The sequence below is a fragment of the Panthera tigris genome, chromosome C2 (genome assembly GCF_018350195.1).
Source record: "Panthera tigris isolate Pti1 chromosome C2, P.tigris_Pti1_mat1.1, whole genome shotgun sequence".
Classification (NCBI taxonomy): domain Eukaryota; kingdom Metazoa; phylum Chordata; class Mammalia; order Carnivora; family Felidae; genus Panthera; species Panthera tigris.
The window spans coordinates 120,051,694-120,076,797 of record NC_056668.1 but is presented as its reverse complement, the minus strand read 5'-3'; the positions used below and the strand labels follow the sequence as shown (position 1 = coordinate 120,076,797).

Sequence of the window (25,104 nt, the reverse complement as noted above, 5' to 3'; positions counted from 1 at the left end):
TTATAGTCTCTAATAAAATTTTAAATGTACCTACCATATAACCCAACAATTCTATTTTTTGGAATATACCCTCAACACACATACACAAAACTCTTTCACAAGTAAGAACTGCCATAATGCTCACCATGGCATTGTAAAAACAAAAACTTGGAAATAATCATTATTATGGCAATAAACAATGGTACAAGTGTAAAATGGAAGTACTATATTATACAGCATTAATTTTAAAAAGGGTGGTTCAATAAATATATATTGGTAAATAAAAAAAGAAAACAAGCAAGTTACAGAACAATTATCTACAATGATGCCATAAAAGAAAACCAAAACCACTCTTATGTGGATCCTGAGAAACTTAATAGAAGACCAGGGGGAGGGGAAGCGGCGGGGGGGAGTTACAGAGAGGGAAGGAGGCAAACCATAAGAGACTCTTAAATACTGAGAACAAACTGAGGGTTGATGGGGGGTGGGGGAGAAAGGAAAGTGGGTGATGGGCATTGAGGAGGGCACTTGTTGAGATGAGCACTGGATATTGTATGTAAACCAATTTGACAATTATATATATATATATATATATATATATATATATATATATATATATATATAAAATAAAACACAATATAGAATAAAAAAAAAAAAACCAAAACAGAACCAATTGCATTGAAAAATAAAAATGTCGTGGGGCACCTGGGTGGCTCAGTCGGTTAGGTGTCCGACTTCAGCTCAGGTCATGATCTTGCGGTTTGAGTTCGAGCCCCACATCGGGCTCTGCGCTGATCGCTCAAAGCCTCGAGCCTGCTTCGGATTTTGTCTCATTCTCTCTCTGCCCCTCCCCCACTTGTGCTCTGTCTCTCAAAAATAAATAAATGTAAAAATTAAAAAATAAAAAAATAAATAAAAATAAATAAAAAATAAAAAAGGTCTAAAAATATACACATTGGGGTGCCTGGGTGGCTCAGTCGGTTAAGTGTCCGACTTTGGCTCAGGTCATGATCTCACAGTTCGTGGGTTCAAGTCCCGCAGCTAGCTCTGTGCTGACAGCTCAGAGCCTGGAGCCTGCTTCGGATTCTGTGTCTCCCTCTCTCTGCCTCTCTCTCTCTCTCCTTCTCTCTCTCTCAAAAATAAAAATATACACATCAAATTAATATCAGTGATGACTTCTGGAAATATGGGATCAGGAATGGTAGTCAAAGGCACACTTTTACTTGTATAATTCAATTTTTACATTAAGAACATAGTAATATGCTCTTTATGCCATTAAAAATAATAATTTAAAAAACTGCTATATGTATGTGGTTAAAAAATTAAACTTTACAAAATATCATAAAACAAAAAGTAGAGATGCCTAGGTGGCTCAGTCGGTTAAGCATGACTTCAGCTCAGGTCATGATCTGGTGGTTCATGAGTTCAAGCTCTGTGTGAGGCTCTGCATTGACAGCTCAGAACATGGAGCCTGCTTCGGATTCTGTGTGTTCCTCTCTCTCTTTCCTTCCCCTGCTCATGCTCTGTCTCTCTCTCTCAAAAATAAACATTTTAAAAAAATTAAAAAAAAATAAAACCAGTAGTAAAATATTCTCCTTTCCCTATCCTAATCCACATTACTGTTTACTATCAGTAATTTCTTATGTCAGTAAAACACTATCAGTAATTTCTTATGTACTCTTTTGTCAAAAAGTTGTATGTATACTGGGGCATATTAATATGTATATATTTTTTAATGTTTATTTTTGAGAGAGAGAGAGTGTGTGAGCTGGGGAGGGGCAGAAAGAGAGAGGGAGACAGAGTGCCTGAAGCAGGCTCTGCACCGACTGCAGGGCTCAAACTCAGGAACCGTGAGATCATGACCTGAGCCAAAGTAGGACACTTAACTGACAGGTGCCCCTACAATATATACAAATTTTCTACACTAAGCATTATATAATTCTTTGATCAATAAAAGGTTAAAAAAGATTTCAGGCATTTAGACATGTACATACATAGCCATATACTGATATACATTTCCTAATATGTAGCTTTTCTAATACTAATTACATCAGACAAATGTTTAGACGAACAGAAACCAAATAGAAGGCATCTCTCACCTCCTGTTGATCTTCTTGATTACAACCCAACAAGACATACACTAGAATATGTGGAAGAAGATAGATAGTCACTTTGAAATCGTGTTTCATCATAATGCTACAGCAGGTGAAGATTTTACTGGCAAGATCATGCCGAACCTGTAAACCCAAATGGTTTAGGGACAGTTAAGTAATTTTATACATTTTATTCTATTGATTAATGTAAACACACACACACACACACACACACACACACACACACACACACACGAGATAATTTATCATTGCAGAGTGGGTATTCTCTTATTTAGAGGCATAGAGAATTTCAGACGACCACCTATTTGGTCACTCTATTTAACTCAAAGTGCCTGAACTGCTGCGACCCCTACAGACAATGTCAACCACTTCAAAATAAATGGCCTTCCCCGCCAACCGTTAATTTATGGATGCATCATGTTTTGTTACAGATTAACCTCCCTAATTACAGTATATTTTATTTAGCTAACATTACATTCAGCATATTAACTCCTTGAACACACACATGAGTAACCAAAATGTATACTCTGGGTCAGTACATTAAGTATAAGACTCGCATTTTTAATAAGTAATAAACAGTGATTAACTACAGGAAAAAAAATGAAAGAAACAAAACTAAATTACTTGGGATTACAATAAAGTTTTATTGGTATGCTCTAACCTTAGATTTGCCAACATTACTGGTCTCTTATAAAATTTAAAGATTTTTTTCCTTCTCAAATATAAACACCTCACTTAACAACAACAACAACCTAAGCTAAATTAAAGATTCCAGATCTGGAAGTAATTAATGCAATGGTATTCTACATTTCACATAATATATGGTCAGTATGTTCATAAAAACATGAAAAACTTTCTTGAAATTATCAGATAAAAATTATTATAATAATATTTTAAAAAATAGAAATATGAATTAAAAACTAAAGTTGTAAATTTTAAATATGCCTTAAGCATTTCTTGGAACACACAGAACCTTTCTATCAGGCATGTAAAAATCTCATATTAGGAAAACATCAGAAATATACCTCTACTTTTTCATGAAGTTTCATTTCTTATAAATGTTTATTTTTATTTTGGATGAAGTTCAGATAATGTATCCTCTTTTAGAAGAAGCCACAAAGGGATGATATATCTTTTTATTATATAAAAAAACCTTTTTATTATGTAATAAGCCTTCAAAATCCATTTACATCGTTTAAACAGTATCGTTTCACAATGTAAAATGAACAGACATAATAGACATTTTGCAAAAAATCATAGTAATGTGCTTGATAAAATAATTACCATTTTACCCAGAAACTAGTAACAGTAGAGAAACTGTTACTTTCTATTAGTGAATGCTTTCTACAAAAATGTCTATCACTATCAGCACAAATACTTCAATGCCTACTATTTGTGCTACATATATTCAGATAGATGTTCTGGTTTCCTTTAGAATTTCTGTTCAGTTAACTAATTCTGATCAGAGTTCTCTTACCTTTGTTATAAGATAACCTGCCCAAGATGCTGACCATTCTGCAAAGTTATTACCTAATTTACTTAAGTAAATTGGCTTCTTTACTCCAGACCAATCTGTTGACTTCTGAGAACTCTTATATCTGTAATTTTGAAAATTTGTTTATTAAAAAGTATATAAATATATATCCACCTGTTTAGAACTTTAGTATAAAACATCTAAGAAACTATTTCAACTCCTTCACTGACTACCCCACTACTGCCTTGCCTTTATTGAAATATGGTTAAAGACACTACTTTTCCTATATCCTTAATAATGGGGTAGGAGATCATTCTTGCATACCCCAAGTACTTCCAAGTATTTGAGTGTGTCTCCTCCTACCTCTCAATGCTCCTTTTAGATCCTTCCAATTTCATTCTTGTGTAATAATGACTTGTTCCTTTGAGGTTCAAGACACCCAGACATATCATTCTCTGCTCTTCATTATGGGCATTCACCAAACTCAGTGATAATCAAACTCACTGATAGCTTTAGTACATCTCTCAGTGTTTTCTTTCTTTCCAAAGTCTACCACCCTGAGTGACTTCAGTGTCTGTCTATACCATCTAATCAAACTCAAACCTTCTCAACAACTTTCTCCTCTACTTCTTTATCAGGGCTCCCTTGTCAATACAAAGAAACTTCTTCACTTCCAAAATGAACTATTTAGATATCTTACTCTATAGCCCTAGTTTCCTCCTAAATTTCCCATTCACCCAGTTATGCTAACACATTGGCTCTTCATCACTGAGATCTTCTGTCCCTTGACCGTGCAAAACTCTCTTGATCTGTAACACCTTCCTTTCATTACCTCTTTCCTTAACCAGCTTGGTCTTTATGGTCCTTCACTTCAAGAACTCTCATTAATATTCTCTACCCACTCCTTTGCCCTACTATCTTTACCAGCTACATCCCTCTGTTTCTACATATAAAAGCTCTAAATTTAAAAGGTTTTATGGGGTGCCTGGGTGGCTCAGTCAGTTGAGCATCCCAGGGTCATGGGATCAAGCCCCCCAACACTAGGCTCTGTGCTGAGCATGGAGCCTGCTTATGATTCTCTCTCTCACTGCCCCTCTCCTACCCTGCTGCTGCTTGGGCTGTCTGACTTAAAAAAAAAAAAAAAAAAAAAAAAAAAAAAGTTTCTAAATATAAAGAGGTAACTAGCAAACAAGGCCAGGCACTGTACCAATGCTCAAAGAAGTAAAATAATTTATACATGGTCACATATCTGATAAGCATGTGACCTAGTATACTTCAAATCATAATTTCTAACTAAAATTAATTTATAATTTTATAGATTCAATCAGTGTTAACAAAATTATTAAAATTTAAAGAGATTATAATATACTTTTTTAAAAAGTAGAGGGAGAAAATATCTTCATGAGGAGGTGAAGGGTGAAAATCTAATCTCTAACTGGGGTTTACTAATGACTTTGGAACTAGCTTTAAATTTTTAAGTTTCTATATTAATTACACCTATCAAGAACTTAAACTCATATTTAATTTAAAGTAGATTTTCAAAGTATTACTGACTGAAACAGAAAAATCAATCCTTTTAGCTTTAATAAATTTTAAATAATTAAAATTATAGAATTTAACCAATGCGCAAACTGTAGTTTTTGACAAGATTATAGGCATATTCACAGTGGAAAATACATTATTAGACATACTGAAAATACTTTTAATGGTAAAAAGTTACATCAAAAATAACATTAATTTTATAATGTTAAAAACAATTTTATAAAAATTGTTTTAACGAGTGTACAGACCTAGTATTTAGATGAGGTTCCAGGATTTCCCGAACATGCTCAGGAAATCTCCTCCACAACTGGTGACCTGGGCCATCAGTCTGCATCTCTCTGCAGTCATAAATAGAAAGTAACTCCTACAAATACATATTTTACATTTGTAAATCTTCAGTGAAGTAGATAAACCTTTCTGATCATCAACATTCTACACATAATAGTTACAAAAATAATTTAAAAATATATAGAATTATAAAAGTTGTGAACTTGCTTAGGACATGTATTTCAATGCTTAAAACCATTTAGGTAACTTAGTAAAGGTCCCAAAGCTGTGGTAGTACTTGAACATGAAGGAAGTTTGTGTTCTATATATGTAATATATACGAGAAATAAGATTTTAAGAACTATTTGGAGGAAATACTGGAAATGTCTATATTTGCAGAAGTATAATTTTTAGAATTTAATCTTTTCTGAATTTTAATGAAAGCCACTACAAATCCAAAATAGTTTTAAAAATTCAAGGTATCTCAAATTCTAGGTATAAAATACCGAGCTCAAAACTGTGAATTGGCTGGCTCAGTCCGCAGAACCTGCGACTCTTGATTTCAAGGTTGAGAGTTCAAAACCCACATTGGGGGTAGAGTTTACTTAAAAAAAAATTGTGAAAAAATGCAAACGTTAAAGACCACTTTACTATTCAAGCCCTCAAATTAAATGGTTATATTTTACTTTCCTGAAAATAAAACAAACGATATTTTATAAATGAAGAAAAAAAAATCTTTGGCTCTAGTATCAATATTCAAAACAAAACAAATATGTTAGGATATTATATCTTCTATCACCTGAGCCCTTTCAATTCCACTGAAAATGACCATATGTAATAGATGTACTATAAGAACTGTCTAGCAAAATATGTACTTTATACTTATATTAGTGTATTTTAGTAAAAGTAAGGAAGTATATGAAAAATTCAAATACAGAAATATCCAGAACCCATTTTCATTTAATTTTAAAATATTTTTAGAGGCGGCTGGGTGGCTCAGTTGGTTAAGCATCCGACTTCGGCTCAGGGCATGATCTCATGCTAAAAGCTCAGAGCCTGGAGCCTGCTTTGGATTCTGTGTCTCCCTCTCTCTCTGCCCCTCCCCTGCTCATGATCTGTCTGTCTCTCAAAAATAAATAAATGTTAAAAAGTTTTTTTTAAATATTATTAAAATTTTGTTTGAAGCCAGCTTTTTTTGATGTTTGGCAAAGTCACTCTAGTTAATAAAAAGCCTCTTTTAATTAGGGAGATCAGCAATTCTTTTTGGGGGTCACCATTTATACTTTCAAAAAGATCAATATACTTACAGTTGTAGACTTTGCTTCATATTTAATTGAAAAACACAGAAGCAATCCAAAAAGACCTCCACAACTTCCACCCACATACCTATCCAGCCTGGCATTATCAGCAGCAGAGCCCATACACTTTCTCTCCTCTTACTACAGATGACTTGCTTTTGTTTTTAATTAAGGCTACCCCTTCCACTTGCAAACTATACTCCACAACTCTTTGCCTATTAAAAATAGTATTCCACCCTCTCTAACTTTTTTTTTCCTTCCCCTTCCCCATGGTCTTCTGTTAAGTTTCTCAGGATCCACATAAGAGTGAAAACATATGGTATCTGTATAAGTATGACTTATTTCACTTAGCACAACACTCTCCAGTGCCATCCACGTTGCTACAAAAGGCCTTATTTCATTCTTTCTCATTGCCAAGTAGTATTCCATTGTGTATATAAACCACAATTTCTTTATCCATTCATAAGAGACTCTTAAAAACTGAGAATAAACTGAGGGTTGATGGGGGGGTGGGAGGGAAGGGAAAGTGGGTGATGGCACTGAGGAGGGCACTTGTTGGGATGAGCACTGGGTGTTGTATGGAAACCAATTTGACAATAAATTTCATATTAAAAAAATAATAAATTTTAAAAAAACGGAAAAAAAAGTATTCGATCAATTCTCTCCCTACATTATCATATTCTCTACTCTGCTGAATTGTTCCCAAGCAACATATAAACATCTGTTATTTTTCCTATCTGCATTCCTCCTTCCTTCCCAGCTACTATCTCATTCTTCCACTCTCCTTTATAGACACTTTCTTGTCTTCTGGAACACCACATTCTCCTACCTTACTGACAGCTCCTTCTCAGTTTTCTTACTTGTTCCCTCCTCTTCTCACTGACCTCTCAATGTCCAGGGCTCAATTACCAGAATCTTTTCACCTGTACTCCCTCCAAGAACACATCCAGGATAATTTTAGATACCATCTCTACAATGAATACCTCCAAATTTATATCTGAAACTCAGACCACTCACCATGAATTCCAGAACTGAATATCTAACAAAACAAAGACATTTTTAATTGAAAAAAATACCATGAAAAAAGACAAGGAACATCAAACTGGAAAAATATTTATGATGTGTGTGACTGACAAAGGGTTAACTTCTATTATATACAAATAAATCTGTCACATTGACAAAGATGTAAAATTTTGATACAATGCAGGTTTGTCAAGGAAGCATAAACTGGTAAAACTTTTTTTGATAAAATTTATCAAATGTAAATTCTGTGTTTGCTCTCAGACATATTTTAACCTCTAGATGTTTATATTATTGATATATTCACTCAAGTGCTCGCTGAAGCATTTCTCTCAAAAGCAAAACACTGAATATATCCTAAATGTGTTAAATAAATTTCTTAAATTTGTTAAATAAATTTCTTTCCAGTGACTTAATATTCAATATGGATGTACCATAATTATGGTACATCCATATTGAATATTAAGTCACTGGAAAGAATGAATTAGAGATCTATGTACTGACATGGAAAATAACCCAAGACAGACTTTTGAACACAAAAGAAAATCAAGTTACAGAACATGAAGTAATATGATCTCTTTGTTTGGTGAAGACATATAGATTTGTTAAATAAATATATAGAAAATTTTCCAAAGTACCTATAATAATCTGTTAAGAGGGTACATTTCTGTACTGTGAAATTTTATCATGAACTTATGATAATTTTGAACTTTGATAATGAAAATGACAGTTTACAAAAATAAGTTTCCAAAGTATACATTTACAACTTATCAGAATTCAGTAATGTAAAACCAGTACTGACTATACACATTCTTACCTGAATGGCATAAGCAGCTGAATCTTGAGCCCGACTGTTATCGGCATATGCAAGGTAAGCTCTTGTAAGTTCCATCAATAATCCATAGGCAAAGTTTGAATCTTCTACTCCAGTCTCAATAAAAACAAGAAAAAAACAAAGGTAAGGTGTATCAATTTTTTACACTGTACCGTGCCTTATGTAATTAATTTAACTTAGTTACCTAAGTGAATTTAACTTAGAAAAGGAAAGGACATTAAGAGTCAAACTAAGTGTGGTACCAAGGCTAAAACATAATCTGTGGCCAAGAAGCCCAACCTAAGGCTGTTTAGGCTATTAATAAAGGGCATTTGAATCATTCAACTTTTGCAAAGCTCCAAGTTTCATTTTTTGTTTTACTGTTGTTGTTGAAGATTTTATTTTTAAGTAATAGCTACACCCAATGTGAGCCTTGAACTAATGACCCCAAGATCAAGCGTTGCATTTTAATCCTTAAAAAGAAAACTGCAGGGGCACCTGGGTGGTTCAGTTGGTTGAGTGCCCAACTCTTGGTTTTGGCTCAAGTCATGATCCCAGGGTTAGGAGACTGAGCCCACAGTGGGCTCCACGCAAGTGTGAAGGCTGCACTTAAGGTTCTCTCCCTCTGTCCCTCTCCCCAGCTTGTGCACGCTCTCTCTCAAGTAAGAAAACAACAAAAAACCCCAGAAAATTATATATAAAGCATTTCCTCAATTGCATTTTGTAGAAGCCCAGTCATTTGAGACACTCCAAGAAATAATTTTAACAAACCCTCCTCTTGGAGACTGACAGTGTGCATACTAAGTGATACAGATGCTCTGTTTGATTTGGTTTTAGAGGATTTCCCAAACTCATTTGACCATGGCAACTTTTTATACACTATTAGGACACACTGGGAAATTAGTTTCCCATGAAAACACTTAGCAACAGTGTTGAAATTTTAATATTTAAATAATCAATTAGGTTTTAACTATTATCATTAGATTGGAAGCTTTTTTATTTATTCATTTTATTTATTTATTAATTTTTGAGAGAAAGAGTGCACGCACACAAGCAGAGTAGAGAGGCAGAGGGAGAGAGGGAGAGAGGGAGAGAGGGAAGGGGAGGGAGAGGGAGAGGGAGAGACAGAGAGAGGGAGAGAGAAGCCCAAGTAGGCTCCATACTCAGCGTGGAGCCCAATGTGGGCTTGATCCCATGACCCTGGGATCATGATCTGAGCTGAAATCAAGAGTAGGGCACTCAACCAACCAGGCACCCCTAGGTTGGGAAGCTTTTTAAAAAGAACACAGCACACTAGTCTGGACTCCTACTTGATTACAGTTTTTGGCTCTAGATCTCTGTAATAGTATTAAGGAAAAAATTTAGAAGTTACCTAAATTGTCTAGTTTAGATCATGGTGCCACTAAGGATAACCTGAACAGTTCTTTGTAAATGAAATATAGAAATTTGAATAGGACAGAGAACTCTTCTTGTCATCCCAAATTATCATTACTTACCACAAATGTAAAATCTTTTCCTTGGCTTTCAGTTGTTGAGAAATCTAGTCGACCTGGATCTACTGCCCCCAATTCCCCTAAACATTCCCCACAGAGCAACCGAGCTTGAGAGTTTGCATCCTGGCAACCTTTCAAAAGCACCGTTACCAGCTGGGAGATAACAGGTTCCACTGTTTCACTATCTGTTGCATATTTTATCAGTTTTTCCTAAAAGTAGAAAGAAAATTGTACATAATTTTCACAAACTAGTATATTTTCCTAACTAGAAAGCTTAAAAATATTAAGGAATACCTGACATAAACACTGACAAAATTAAATTCCTGTATCTGCAGTATTTTCAGCTAGTTTTTGATGAGTTCACATAACATAGTTCACAACATATTCTGTAGGAACATTGTTTTAGAAATTTTTAATCCTTAATCCATTAAACAGTTCCTATTATTATACTAGTATACAAAAATAAATAAGACACAGACTTATCCCAATGAGTTCACAGTCTAAGGGGAAAATAGATGTGCAAATAAGTAATTAAAATACCATATGATATGTATAATAGCAAATACATTTAGAAGGAAAGGAAGCAATAAAGAAGATGAAAAAGAACTCAGAATAACTTTTCAAGGACAGTGGACAGATATTCACGTAAGTCAACAAGGAAGAGCTATTAGGTAAAACAAGAAGACTGAAAAGTATATTAAAAAACTAGGTAGAGAAGGACCAAAAATGGGGAAATGGTTCAGTGGTGGTGATAAAACAATATGTTGGTCCATGTAATCTTTTTTCATCAATCTCCTGAGGATGCTGAAAACCTGTCAAGTAAGAAGAGACTATTTTCAAGCCAATGGAAATTCACATACTGTACTCGTGTAACCACTTAGGAACTACTTCTTTTATAGTATTTTCTCTCTCGCAAAAGTAAAGCATACGTGAACATCTCAAACTTCATGTTGAAACTATGGTTCAAATTAGAGTAATCACTTCAAAAGAAAAATGAAAAGCCATTTTAACTCTTCCACAGTCTTCGGCAGTCTATCACTTAAATAACATTATAGGTTAATTCAGGCATAAATACCTGAAAAATGAGCTCATAATAAAAATAGCAAAACTAATATATGAAATTATAAACATTTACTCACTTGCTAAAACTAGAAAATATAAGGTCACTTTATTTGGCAGAGATAAATGCAGTTCAATGTAATACATGTTATGAAACACTAAATGAAAAGAAAATACACTTATCTCCTATGTACTTAAAAATGTTTTCACTTCACTTTTAGGTTAAATTGATTTTTATTTTTCAGCAAAGATACTGAATTCCAAAAGAGTTTTAAAAATGAGTGTGTGTTCACTGCCTCTATTTAAAAATGCTTTTTGAAATAAGCCATACAGAGACAGATACCATATGGTTTCACTCTTATGTGGATCCTGAGAAATTTAACAGAAACCCATGGGAGAGGGGAAGGAAAAAAAAAAAAAAGAGGTTAGAGTGGAAGAGAGTCAAAGCATAAGAGACTCTTAAAAACTGAGAACAAACTGAGGGTTGATGTGGGGTGGGAGGGAGGGGAGGGTGGGTGATGGGTATTGAGGAGGGCACCTTTTGGGATGAGCACTGGGTGTTGTATGGAAACCAATTTGACAATAAACTTCATATAATGAAAAAATAAATAAATAAAAAAATAAAAATAAAAATGCTTTTTAACATTCAGACCCAATTTTATTATTTTCCAAATGCCTAATGAGTTGTTAAAAGAAATCTGTTTGCTCTAATTATTTGAAATACCATTTTTATCATATCCTAAATGTCCATTTACATAAAGGTCTACATTTGAACTTTCTATTCTTTCCCGCTGGTGTGTTTATTCATGCACCAGAATCATATTGTATTAACTATAGAGGCTGTAGAGTATGGTAATGTCTGGTAGAGATACTAAACCCTCATGGTTACTTTTTCCCCTCAGAGTTTTCTTAGCTATTTTTATGTTGATTTTCCCATATAAGCATTGGTATGAACTTTTGTTTTTCTAAATTTTTTTTAATGTCTATTTATTTTTAAGAGACAGAGAGCACAATCAGGAGAGGGGCAGAAGACAAAGAGAGATACGGAATCTGAAGTAGGCTCCAGGCTCTGAGCTGTCAGCACAGAGCCCAATGTGGGGCTTGAACCCATGAACTATGAGATTATGACCTGAGCTGAAGTCAGATGCTTAACCGAGTGACCCAGCTGGGCACCCCTAGTCTGAACTTTTCTAGTTAACAAAAACAAGCAACTTGTTGGCATTCTTTTGGGATAGCATTAAATTTATAAATTAATCTAGAGAGAACTGAAATCTTTGTAATATTGAGTCAACCTAACAGATAAATAAGGGATAGTTTCCATTTGCTTAAACCTACTACCTTTTTGTGTCTTTCAGGGTTTTTCTTTATTGGTTTATCCATTTCTCATTATGCTTATTACTAAGCATATTATCTTTTTCTGTTACTGTTGTAAATTGGGTCTTCCAACAAATCTTCCACCTAGTTATTGCTTATTATATAAAAGTTATTTTTTATATGTTGATTTTATATCCTACCTTACTGAATTAGCTTTCTCATCTGAGTAGTTTTATTGATAATTCCCTATAGTTTTTCAACTATAATAGCATATCATCTGCCCAACATATGTCCTTCTGGGATTTTACCACAGAAAATCACTTCAACCTGAGTACCATCAGTGATCAGAAAGATCTTAGATGGTTGTTCAGTTTTATCTATAGTCTGATTTTTCTAACATAGAAGAAAAAATTCCCTGCTATCCACTGACCTTAGGTATCCTTTATATCCCTCAAAAACGGATTCTTCCTTACAAGTAAGAAGCATAAACTGTCATTTCTTTAATGTCAATGACCCTCTGGGGGCTACCCATTAAAACAAGGCTTTTGCAGGGGCGCCTGTGTGGCTCAGTTGGTTGAGTAACTGACTTCAGCTCAGGTCATGATCACAGTTCATGGGTTCAAGCCCCACATTGGGCTCTGTGCTGATGGCTCAGAGCTTGGAGCCTGCTTTGGATTCTGTGTCTCCTTCTCTCTCTGCCCCTCCCCTGCTCATGCTGTGTCTCTCTCTCTCAAAAATAAACAAACATTAAAATAAATAAAAAAATAAATTTAGAACAAAGCTTTTTCAGGGTCAGTCCATCAAAAAGGTCAAGTATAGAAGGCTACAGCAGCCATCCTATCAACTGTCATAGCATCTTTTATGGTTTCCTTTTTCATTACATTATACCCAATTGTTTGTTTAGCCAGTTTTACCACAATTTTAGCTCTATTTATTTAAAGCACCTCCTTTCAACATATTCCTGAAGTATCTTTTCCTCTCCCTCTGGTTAAGAACTGAACTTTTATAAGAATATCTTTTGCATTTGCTCTCTCATGGACTCTCACAGCATCTACTACAAAGACTCTTTGACTTCGAACCCTGTTTTCTTATATCAGTTTCTTGTTCAGGTATTGCTACAGGTTCAGCCATCCTCTAGAGCTGCAATGTCCAATATGATAGCCACCATCCACATGAGGCTATTTAAATTTAAACTAAGAAAAATTAAATAAAATTAAATACCTAGTTCCTTATCATACACTTTAAGTGCTCAGGAGAGCCACATGTGGCTAGCAGCTATAACTGGACAGTGCAGATACAGAACATTTCCATCCTCATAGAAAATTCTTTTGGATAGCACTATTCTAGAACTTATCTGAATTGCTTTCAACACTGATGTTACTTTCTTGTCATAGGTGGGGGGAAAAAACCCACTTCCTTCTCTCTTTTTTTGTAGGTGTTTTAGGCCAGTGGGGATACGGCTACAAAGACATGTATCTCTGGATTCCTTCCCTTCTTTTCTTATCTTCGCTGGTTCCTCCAAGCCATTATCTTTAGTTTTCTTACTAACCTAAAGTAAATTTATCCAGCTATAAATTGATTCTAAACTAAATTAACCTGTACTTAAAAATACCCAATAACAATCTATGGACATTACATCTTACTCACACTACTTTATGTGACCTTCAAGGCTCTTGTAAGTACATTTACGTTCTTACTATGCCTAGCTAATCTATTAGCACTGGGGCTTTACATTGAAGGAAGGCTTGTTAGGGTATTACCACGTATGATTTTTGTTTTGTGACACAGGTGGAAAAGTTGGGCAGCTGCGGCTTTTCCCTAAGAATATAAGCAATTTCCTTAAGTTCTCAGATTTAGTCATTTACATCTAAGAAGTGATAATCCATACAAAGTTTCCTAATATTTGACCAGGACCATATCATCCACTTAGAAACAACCTAAACTAGGAAACCTCTAGGCCAAGAGGAGAAATCCTCTGCTATTCATAAATCCCTATATAAAATAAAAAGCTAAAAGCCCTTTAAATTACCTGAAACCCAGGTAGAGGTTTGGGGCAAGGTGTAAGCACAGAGTAGTTTTGATGAAGTAAGTGCAGGGCAGGGAATGAAGTAATTACATGCCCTGTAATTGGCAATGTGGATTCAGTTAGGCGAGTATAAAACCTACATTCAAGGAGATTCAAGGCTCCTCACCTATGGTAGGACCATTTCCACATAAGCTGCTACCCACATTGGTCACACAAGTTCACTGACCCAGAAGTCAGAAAGAGAGAAAGAGAGAGAAAGAGAGAGATAGAGAGAGAGAAAAGGAGAGCATGAGTGGGATAGGGGCAGAGAGAGAGGGAGACACAGAATCTGAAGTGGGCTCTAGGCTCTGAGCTGTCAGCACAGAGTCTGACATGGGGCTCGAACTCACAAACCATGAGATCATGACCTGAGTTGAAGTTGGACACTGAACTGACAGAACCACCCAGGCAGCCCACCATCATGTATATCTTTCGTCCTAAGTAACTTAAATGCTTCCTTTTATCATGAAAACAAACATAACCTGGTTTAATCCCCTAACTCATGAGAGTGTTAGGCTTTCACATCTTATAAACTCTTGATATGCAAAAATGAGTACCTCAGTTAATTTTTGTCTATTTTATAGCCTTACAGTGATCTAGTACTTTAAACACCAGTTCTCACGGTCATCAAGGTTAGAGCCAATCTACAGTATGTTGCCCAAGAAAAGAATAAACTTCACTGGCATCATAAAAGAGTAAACTTAAAAATTTAGTTTCTTTAAAACAAGAAGTTAATTCAGTCAAAATGTAAAATGGCAAAATTACTGAGATTTCATATGACGAGTATCTATAGGAAATTATATGAGAAGACACACGAACTGCTGCTATTGTGTACACACACACTCTTACTCAGGAAGATGCAGTAACCAAAAGACAACTGTCAAATTATGACCCTTCAAAACAACAACAAAAAACTCTGCAAATCCCCAGTATTCAACCTCAAAAGGGATCTCATGGATTAGTAATTCTAAGATCTGATAATCTTGGTAAAATAAGAATTACTTCTTTCATTGAATCTACTGAAACTCAAGCAAATATGCCAACCTGTCATCTTTTCTTTGAGCTTCCTACATTTCTATAGCTTTTTAATTATTTTAGTATACCTGATTTTTATACAAAGTTTCCTTCAAGCTCGTAAGAGCATGAATACGAACATCTACATTTTCATGTTGAATTGCTCTCATGGATAGTTGAAGAGTTGTCTGAAGATCAGTACTCTCAGAGGTCTCCTATATAAAGAACACAGAGATACACCTTATCAGTTAATGACTTCAAAAACTACAATTTCATGCCATGACAATTTCATACCATAGTTTGTAGCACAACATAACTAGAATCCTCCCACAGCTTTTCAGGGCATGAAGCTATGGCAGCTTCTTCTTTGGGGGACTGTAAGTAGGGACATAGTAATCTGGGAAGTAAGGGCACAAGTACTGTATTATTTGCTTTCTATGTAAAAATCTATGTAATCCAATAACGTCTTTGACCTAAATACTGAAATTCCCTTCTAAAAAAAGTATCATAGCTGTGATAGGATTATCTAATCATAAAAATAGCCACTGGAATATGACTATATTATTCCTAGATGTGATTCTACAGAACCTCTGTTCAATGTATTGGAATTTGGGAACAATTTTGCCCTAAGACATAAATTAAAAATTAAATACCTTTCTGTATTCCTGTAGAACTGCTTTTATCTTTTTTAATTCTGGATGATCAGGTAAAAAATATATTTCATGAAGAAAATCTTGCACAGCATCCCTAATAGTTAATTGGAAAACAAAAAAATTATATGCAAAGAGTATGATTAGTAAAAAAAAATAAAGCAGAGGTTGAAACTATAGCCAATTTAAGTCACACTGAAAAGTGCTAGTGGGGGTGCCTGGCTGGCTCAGTCAGTAGGGTATGTGACTCTTGATCTTGGGGTCATGAGTTCAAGCCCCAGTAAGGGTGTGTGTGTGTAGAGATTACTTAAAAATAAAACAAAAAAATCTTTAAAAAAAAAAGTGCTAGTGGATTAGTGATGTGCAAAATATTCTTCCTAACCATGTCTAGTGGTTAATAGTGGCAAATAATCAAATCTAAGAAAATCACCCTGTTGTAGTAGGTTATGTTGGTGGCCCAAAATAAACTCTACTTCTTCACAGTCACTTCCTCTTCAATTTAGGCTAGCTGTGTGACTTGCTTTAACAAACAAAATGTGGCAAAATAAACGCTGTGCCAACTTAAGGCCGATGTGTTAAAAAGGTTTGGCAACTTCTGGTTTGGTGCCCATCAGAGACCTAAGTCACCATATAAGGTCACCAGCATGGACAAGCTACATGAAAAAAGAGAGGCTCCAAGAGTACATGGAAAGAGACAGAAACTCAGTCAAGTCTACCTGCTGGCTGACTGCAGCCACACCAGTGACTACTGGCAAGACCAACCAAAGAATCTATTGCTGAACCCAGTCCAGATTGCAAAATTATGAGTAAATAAAAATGCTTGTCACTTTAAGACACTTGATCTTAGAGCGGTTCATAGTGCAGCAATAGATAGCCAAACCCAACCTTAAAACACAAATTCTCATAAAGAATTTGAAAAAAACATATAAATCTTATTGAGGCTACAATTTTTAATTTGCATCAAATATAATACTCTAATCTATCTGAATCCCAATAATAGATTTCTAAATTCTAGTCTTCATTCACTTATGCCACAAATACATATCAAGTAACTATCATATGCCACTATGTGTTGGACACTAGTGATATAAAAATAAAGGAAGCTGAAAAAAATTTCTTTATTCAGGGAACTTAAGGTGTTCTAACTAGCACGAAATGAAGGAGAGATTTTTTTTTTAATTTTTTTTTTTTTTAACATTTTATTTTATTTTTGAGACACAGAGAGACAGAGTATGAACAGGGTAGGGGCAGAGAGAGAGGGAGACACAGAATCTGAAATGGGCTCCAGGCTCTGAGCTGTCAGCACAGAGCCCGACGCAGGGCTCGAACTCACGGACCGTGAGATCATGACCCGAGCTGAAGTCGGACACTTAACCGACTGAGCCACCCAGGCGCCCCAAGGAGAGATTTTTTTATATGAAAAGGTAGAGAAATAACTGCTGCATAATAAAAAGCACTGATACACTATTTATATAATAATCCAAAAGTATTTGAAAGGTGATCTACATCAGTGTTTATGTTGTTCTATCATACTCAAAATATCAAAAGCACTTTATTGAAAAAATCCCTACATTAATCTTTTCTTCTGTACCTTTTCCCTGCTTAGACAGTTATTGAAAATGATTAATGGGAATAGCAGTAGCATGTGTGTGGGTGGGTAAGCAGGTAAATAAGTAATACTTAAACCCTTTTCAGAAACAAAAAACTACAACATGTAACAGTAAATGCAAACACAGAAACAACTTCAAAATGCATACAAACAAATTCTAGGCTAAATTAGCAGCTGGTTTGAAATACAAAAATGGGAGTAATGTACTTTCTTCATACAGGTAAGCTACAGCACAGTCTGTTTTGGAAAATCTTGAGAAAAGGTTTTAAGAAATAAGATGTGACCAGATTTTGGAAAGCCTTGAACATCAAGATAAGCAATTTGAAATTCATCAATTAGTAAGTGGGAGAATCACAAAATGTCTCCATATGCTGGAATAAATTGATAAAAGAGATGTTTTTAAATATGAACAATATGAAGAAATGGGATAAAAGCCTAAAGGAAGGGAGGCTGGTTAAGAGACTAATGCAATGAAGTAATAAGAGTTTCAACTAAGGAAAGTTATAGAAAGTAGGTGAACATTCCTCTTAACCTTTTTCATATTCAACTTTTAAGCATGAGAAGAAAGGTAAATTTAGCCTCACTTCTTTCAAAAGTGATGAAAATAATTTTGACTTGTTGATCTACTAATGTTTTAAATACTATAATGAATCAATGTCACAACTGAAATAGTATCAGTTCGATATGCACTGACTTAACGCATGTCAATTTTTTTTTTAAAGCGTGTCAATTATTTTTGTCTGATGGACTCTCAATTAAAAAGAATGTGACCAATTCCACATTACCAGTAGCAATCCTAATATCCTGAGACATAAATATACAGTAATAAAAAGTTGTAATCTTTACTATTAATTTCTATTACAATAAATACCTGTTTTCAATTATGAGGTAGTGAAATATAGCTGCAGTTTCTTTAGGCTGGATGTGTATGAGAGGCAACAAAGCTACTATCACATGACTGAGAAGGGAACCAAGATAAGCATGGTCCAGGCAATGAACAAAGCAATCCCAAGCTCTATGTGAAAAAATAAATAAAAGTTAAAAATCACATTATTTTTATTATTAGTAAATCTCCATCAATGAGTTATTAGCTGGGCAAACAATGATACATACAAATATTAAGATTACAAGGCAGCTGTAAAAATGGAATAAAGATCAGTACTATATATGCAAACAGTGATTTCTTTAATGCATCAAGTCAAAAAAGCAAGGTAAAAATAGTGCTTATAATATGCTCCCTTTTGGGGCAGGGTTCATAGAAAAATAAGGGTGTGAGTGTGTGTGCATTTGGTTTATACTTTTTTTTTTTTTTAATTTTGTTTTTTTCAACGTTTTTTTATTTATTTTTGGGACAGAGAGAGACAGAGCATGAACGGGGGAGGGGCAGAGAGAGAGGGAGACACAGAATCGGAAACAGGCTCCAGGCTCTGAGCCATCAGCCCAGAGCCTGACGCGGGGCTCGAACTCAGGGACCATGAGATCGAGACCTGGCTGAAGTCGGACACTTAACCGACTGCGCCACCCAGGCGCCCCATGGTTTATACTGTTAAAAAGAGGAGAATTATACAAAAATTAAGAAAAATAGATACTTATCATGGTCAGAAATTAAAGCTAGATTCACAAATTTGAATTTCAGACAATGTTTATGTTTTACATGAATTTAAAGGGGAAAAAAGCACTTCTAAAAATTTTAAACAAACTAAAACTAAACCTAACTTAATATCAAGTGGGTGGCATATGTACACAGAAGAGAACTGCTTCACATGACTTTAAAACGTATTATTCAGACTCTCCACCTCCAATAGGCACAGTCTTAAGGACAAAAGGACCTCTGAAAAAAACAAAAATCCATATGTAAGAAAGAAACAAACAAATAAAGGAAAAAAGGACCTTCAAAAAGCTTAAACTGCACTGAGTAGTCTGTTAGTAGTAACACTGAAATGATATTAAGTCAAATTAAATTAGAAATCCCATATGCCAAAATCTCCACGGCCTGAAAAAAGTGTGGGAAAGGGTCTTAAGGAGTGAATCTATTTTTAAGATATTTAAGGGGCCAAACAACCACATGTGTGACACATGCACCTTATTTGGATTCTTATTCAAACAAACCAACACCTTTGGGAAAACAATCTTTGAGACATTTGGGGAAATCTAAATATGGACTGAGTTTTAGATGATATTAAGGAATTCCTATTAATTCTGCTAAGTGTAATAATTCACGATGGTTGTATTTTTTTTTTTTTTTTAATGCTTTACCCATTAGATACATCAGAGGTATTTCTAAGTACAGTGATTTGATACTGGGGTTCTCTTTAAATCATTCCAACTAACAATAGGTGGAGGTGGTCAGTTAAGTAAGATTAGTAATGTTGATAACTGCTGAGGTTGGGAAATAGGTATGGAGGGGTTCATTATACTATTTCCCAGTATGTTAAAAGATTGCACACTAGTGTATCTTTAAAGAAGTAAACATATTCCCTTTCAATACAAGTATTCTTTCCATCTTTATTACTCACAGTCTGAATCCCTCAAAGAGATAAGAATTCAAGTTAGTGCTACTGGGAAATGCAAATACTCTAATGAACTCAGGCAGTCATTTACCTGCAACACAATTCAGGAAAATCATCCTTGAATCTCAGGCCAGTTCTTAGCGTGGTCATCATCTTCACCCTCACAGAACTGACATGTTTTGGTCCCATCAACTTCATCAAAGACATCAAACTATTCAGAGCCTATAAAGTAAGCAGGGATTTAAAGTAAAGCCTATAAACAAGTCCACAGGAGCAGATGAGCCCTAAGGTAAAGTGCATCCCACACACATCTCAGAGTAGTACCTATTTCTGGCAACACAATGTCTAAATGTTGGTCAGTTCATTCTGTTCAAATTCTTATGTAAGTAATGAACTTGAAAAATACAAGCTGAGTTCTGGTGTTTTTTTTCTCTTGTGAAGGTAATTTGTGACTTCTGTCCTGGTGGTCCTTTAGAACCGTAATTTTCAAATTTATTAAGAACATCAATACCTATTGTTTAATTTTCTTCCTGTTCATCCCAAATTCCTATGCGGCACATGCATTTCTGTCCTAATGGTACTAATTTCAACATACTCTGAATTTAGTAAAATAAACAAGTAACTGATGACATACCCCCAAAATAATGTACACATTTTACTGTATGTGGAACACAGAATTGGGACTTGTATCAACAGCTCCAGGTTCTAATGAAAGGGTAAAGAAACTCTCTAGTAAACCTTACCTCTGTGCCAAAACATACAAGCTTCACCTGGGTGGTTCAGTTGGTTGAGCATTGTTGGACTCTTGATTTCGGCTCAGGTCATGATCCCAGGGTCGTGGGATTAGGCCCCACATCTGGCTCAGTGCTGACAGCACAGAGCCTGCTTAGGATTTTGTCTCTCTCTCTCCCTCTCCTTCTCTCCACCCCTCCCCCACACTCACACGTGCTCTCTCTCTCTTAAAATAAAAAAAAGACTCCACGGAGACAGAACAGAAGTTACCTAGGGGATTAAATTTACCAGTTGACACCAACAGAGTAAGTACTGGCTGCTGAATTAGAATTTAATATTGTATCATGTCTTTCCTGGTTCCTCAAGGTTATTAAGAGAAGAGTAGAGACTGAAATAAAAGCTTCCACTCAGATTTTTTTACTGTAATTTTACTGACTGCAAAGATGGAAAACAATAAAAAGGGAAATTTAATCAGTACTAAAATTCTAACTCAATCTAGGAACAAAAATTTCCAGTTGTGACCAACTGTTAGAGCAGTCATACTGAAACTTCACTGTGTCAAATGCATTTATTTATTTTTTGAGAGAACAAGCATGCATGTGGGGGAGAGGGAGAAAGAGAATCCCAAGCAGACTACACACTTAGCACAGAGCCTGACCTGGGGCTTGATCTCCCGACTGTGGGATCATGATCTGAGTTGAAATCAAGACTCGGATGCCCAACTTACTGAGCCACCAAGGTGCCCTGTGCCAAACACATTTAAACATAAATCAATAGATACTGAAGTTACTTAACTTTACATAATTTAACAATTTTCAGTTTTCAAAAACACCATGGGCCATAACTCATAACACACCAATTTGGACCAATGAACTCAATTATGCAACTTTTGTTTGAGCTATCAGAGACTGCTGGTCTCTTTTCTTCCCACTGAGCTAGACGGGGTGAGGTCATGAGCCTGATGCCATTGGGGTCATCACCTGGAACTTATGTACAAAGTCAATCCAGGGGAATTTGAGCTAAGAGATGAATTCTGAGAACACTGTATCCAAAGCTAAGTTATGCCCAAAGCTATATTATTCTTACACTTTTAGTCACAGAGCCAATAAATTCTTTTAAGCCAGTTTGGGTCGGGTTTTTGGTCCTTTATAAACAAAAGAACTATGAACAATATAATTCCTCTTTTTAGAGTCCCTAAAAGCCTATAAAGGGATATAAGGATTCAGAATGTCATGTTTATTTATCATCTTTGAATGTTTGTAGCTACAAGCCAAAGTCATATCTCCTATATATTCTATATGAATTCCAGAACTTTGCAACTTAACTATCACTACCTACCATTTTCTTATCTTCAATGCCAACACTGGAGCTCAGTAACTGCATGTTAAAAAAGGCCAAAATTCCCAACAACTTAGGTTGCAAGTAATCAGCCTAATGAAAAAAAAGAAACACATAAAACAGATTTTATGTAAGTTTTATACAGATCAAATTTCATAAATCAGTAACAATTTATTCAACATCATTTCTATATTACCTAACTATGTTAGAGTACTGGAAGTAAGCACTTGGCGAATTTTCTCTAAAAATATATATTTTCACATCTAGTATTTTAAAAATTAGTAAAGCTGATCTATAATCACCAAGATAAAATATGATTAAACAGTACTCTACGATAAAAAACCTGTGAGCTTTTGAATTATGGAGTGTGCTGGGGTGGGATCCTCAGGATGTGACTCACACAAGGACCCAGAGTGGAGAGGATATTTAATTGTTATAAGAATGGAAAAAGACTAAGTGTCCTTATCTAGAACATTTAGAGCTAAGACAGAAAAAAAAAGTACTTGAATAAGGAAAAAATAAGCTGCTAGAACATCGGTCTGAAACAGAGGTCAGTATCATCTGACGTAACACTGGTAAAAAGGGAATAGGATTAATTTTTTCTTGAAAGAGGATCCTGGAGGAAAGGGTATGGGCTTTAAGTCAGCCAAACCTGGGTTTGAATCCCAATTTTGCCCTACCTAGTGTGTGATGCTGGATAAGTTACTTAACTCCTCTGAGTCTGTAAAATGAGAACACCTATTGCACAGAGTTGTAATAGAGATTAAATAAGATAACATGCATTAAGCACTAAGAATATAGTAAAGTGTTGCTTCTGCAGCAGGAGCCATTATGGGGAGCAGCAGCCATGGCTCTGCTCTACCCTCTGGCCATTGGCCTCAACGAGAGCGACAAGGTGACTAAGAGCATGAACAAACTGAGGTGTAGCAGCTGCTGCAGGCGCCTCATCAACCACACCAAGTTTGTGTGGCACGTGATCTGAGAGGTGTGTGGCTTCACCCTGTGCAATGGAGCTGCTCAAGGTTTCCAAGGACAAGTGCAATTTCAAGTTCATCAAGAAAAGGGTAGGGACACACACACATCTGTACCAAGAGGAAGAGAGAGGAGCTGAGCAACGTCCTGGCAGCCATGAGGAATGCAGCAGCCAAGAAGGACTGAACCCCTCTCCTCTGTACGTAATAAAGCCTTTTTTGGGGAAAAAAAAAAGAATATAGTAAAGTGTTACATTTAAGTTGTTAATATTATTACAAACTGGGAATGCAAGTACCCTGCAAAGAATATTAAAATATTTATAAATGGGCAAGGAAGGGGGCAGAAAAAGCAGGAGAGGAGTGGCAAAGCATTTTCCAACTCCACAAGTTGCATTGGTTGATGTTGAGGCACCTGATTTAGGTATCTACAGATTACATACAATGCCAAGAGGAGAGAGGGGTAGGTGGATGTGTACTAGCACATAGTAGAAAGTTAGGTGTTGATCATGTCTCTCCAGATTAGATATTAGGACAAACTTTTTTCTTGCCAAGCACAGAGAATCATCTGTTTGTCAATCCAAATTACACTTAATTTGCAAACTTCTGATTTGGATTAAGACTCAGTTTAGGCTTAATAAGCCACAATTCACCAATCACATGGATCCAGCCCATGCTTCTTAAATGAAAAGCAGATATAGATGGCACTCACAGTCTGCCAACATTCTAATTGTAAAGCTCTTGCATTTAGACAATAATTCATTAATCTGCCACTCACTAAATATGTATTACGTATGTCTAGAATATGGTGCCAGGTATAGGTGGCAAGATCAGCAAAGTCACTTTCCTCCTATTAGCTTACATGGGAGACTAATACGAGTGGAAGACATTCAATAAATATATAAATAAGGTTGAGATAAGTGCTAAGGGAAAAACACCCTTATCACATGATAGAGAAGAATTGGGATGTGGGAGTTTAGGTAGGGTGATCAGAAAACTCTGAGAGCTAAAGAATGAGGAAGATTATTCCAAATAAAGAGACTAAGGCAAAGGCTCTGACACAGGGAAAATCTTGATATTTTTAAAAACCACAACAAAACAAACAAGAAAGGAAGAAAAGTGTTGCATAATATGAGGGTGGAAAGGTACGTCAATCACATAAAGCTTTATAGATTTCATTTTAAGAGCAACAAAAACCATAAAAGGAATTTAGACAGGGGAATGATATGAATTTGTATTACGTACAAAAAGAGCGTATCAATGCTGTGTAAATAAGTGACTAAAGACGTAAGGAGGGAAGAGTGAAAGGAGAGAACAGTTACGAGGTTTTTGTAGTTGTCTCCAAGAAAGATGATAGTCACTTATAAGAGGATAGTGGCAGCAGAGAATGAAAAATATACTTTAGAGATAGACTTGCTAGGGTTTGCTAACACTTAATTATGAAGGATGAAGAAACTGGAGGGCTCATGAATGCTTCCCAAGTTATGATCTGAGCAACTAGGTAGACAGTGGTACCATTTCCTGAAATAGAAAAGACCAGGAGATAGGAATGCAAGCTGGTGCAGCCAACTCTGGCAAACAGTATGGAAGTTCCTCAAAAAACTAAAAATAGAACTACCCTATGACCCAGCAATTGCACTACTAGGCATTTATCCACGGGATACAGGTGTGCTGTTTCGAAGGGACATATGCACCCCCATGTTTATAGCAGCACTATCAACAATAGCCAAAGCATGGAAAGAGCCCAAATGTCCATCGATGGATGAATGGAGAAAGAAGATGTGGTATATATATACCATGGAGTATTACTTGGCAATCAAAAAGAATGAAATATTGCCATTTGC

The 25,104-nt window shown here is 35.5% G+C and overlaps 1 protein-coding gene and 1 pseudogene across 1 annotated transcript in view; one reads left to right on the top strand and one right to left on the bottom strand.

Annotated features, from left to right (window-relative positions):
• ATR (ATR serine/threonine kinase) overlaps window positions 1-25,104 on the bottom strand; it is a 99,565-nt gene that overhangs the window by 43,841 nt on the left and 30,620 nt on the right. Inside the window, exons 17-26 of the mRNA XM_042999215.1 lie at window positions 22,293-22,385; window positions 20,314-20,444; window positions 18,584-18,727; window positions 16,107-16,200; window positions 15,543-15,668; window positions 10,005-10,211; window positions 8,512-8,625; window positions 5,358-5,473; window positions 3,571-3,691; window positions 2,079-2,216 (exon numbers count right to left, since the gene is read on the bottom strand). Coding sequence (XP_042855149.1) covers window positions 2,079-2,216; window positions 3,571-3,691; window positions 5,358-5,473; window positions 8,512-8,625; window positions 10,005-10,211; window positions 15,543-15,668; window positions 16,107-16,200; window positions 18,584-18,727; window positions 20,314-20,444; window positions 22,293-22,385 — 1,284 coding nt within the window. The remainder of the gene's footprint in view (window positions 1-2,078; window positions 2,217-3,570; window positions 3,692-5,357; window positions 5,474-8,511; window positions 8,626-10,004; window positions 10,212-15,542; window positions 15,669-16,106; window positions 16,201-18,583; window positions 18,728-20,313; window positions 20,445-22,292; window positions 22,386-25,104) is intronic.
• Window positions 23,140-23,450, top strand: LOC102972579 (annotated as a pseudogene).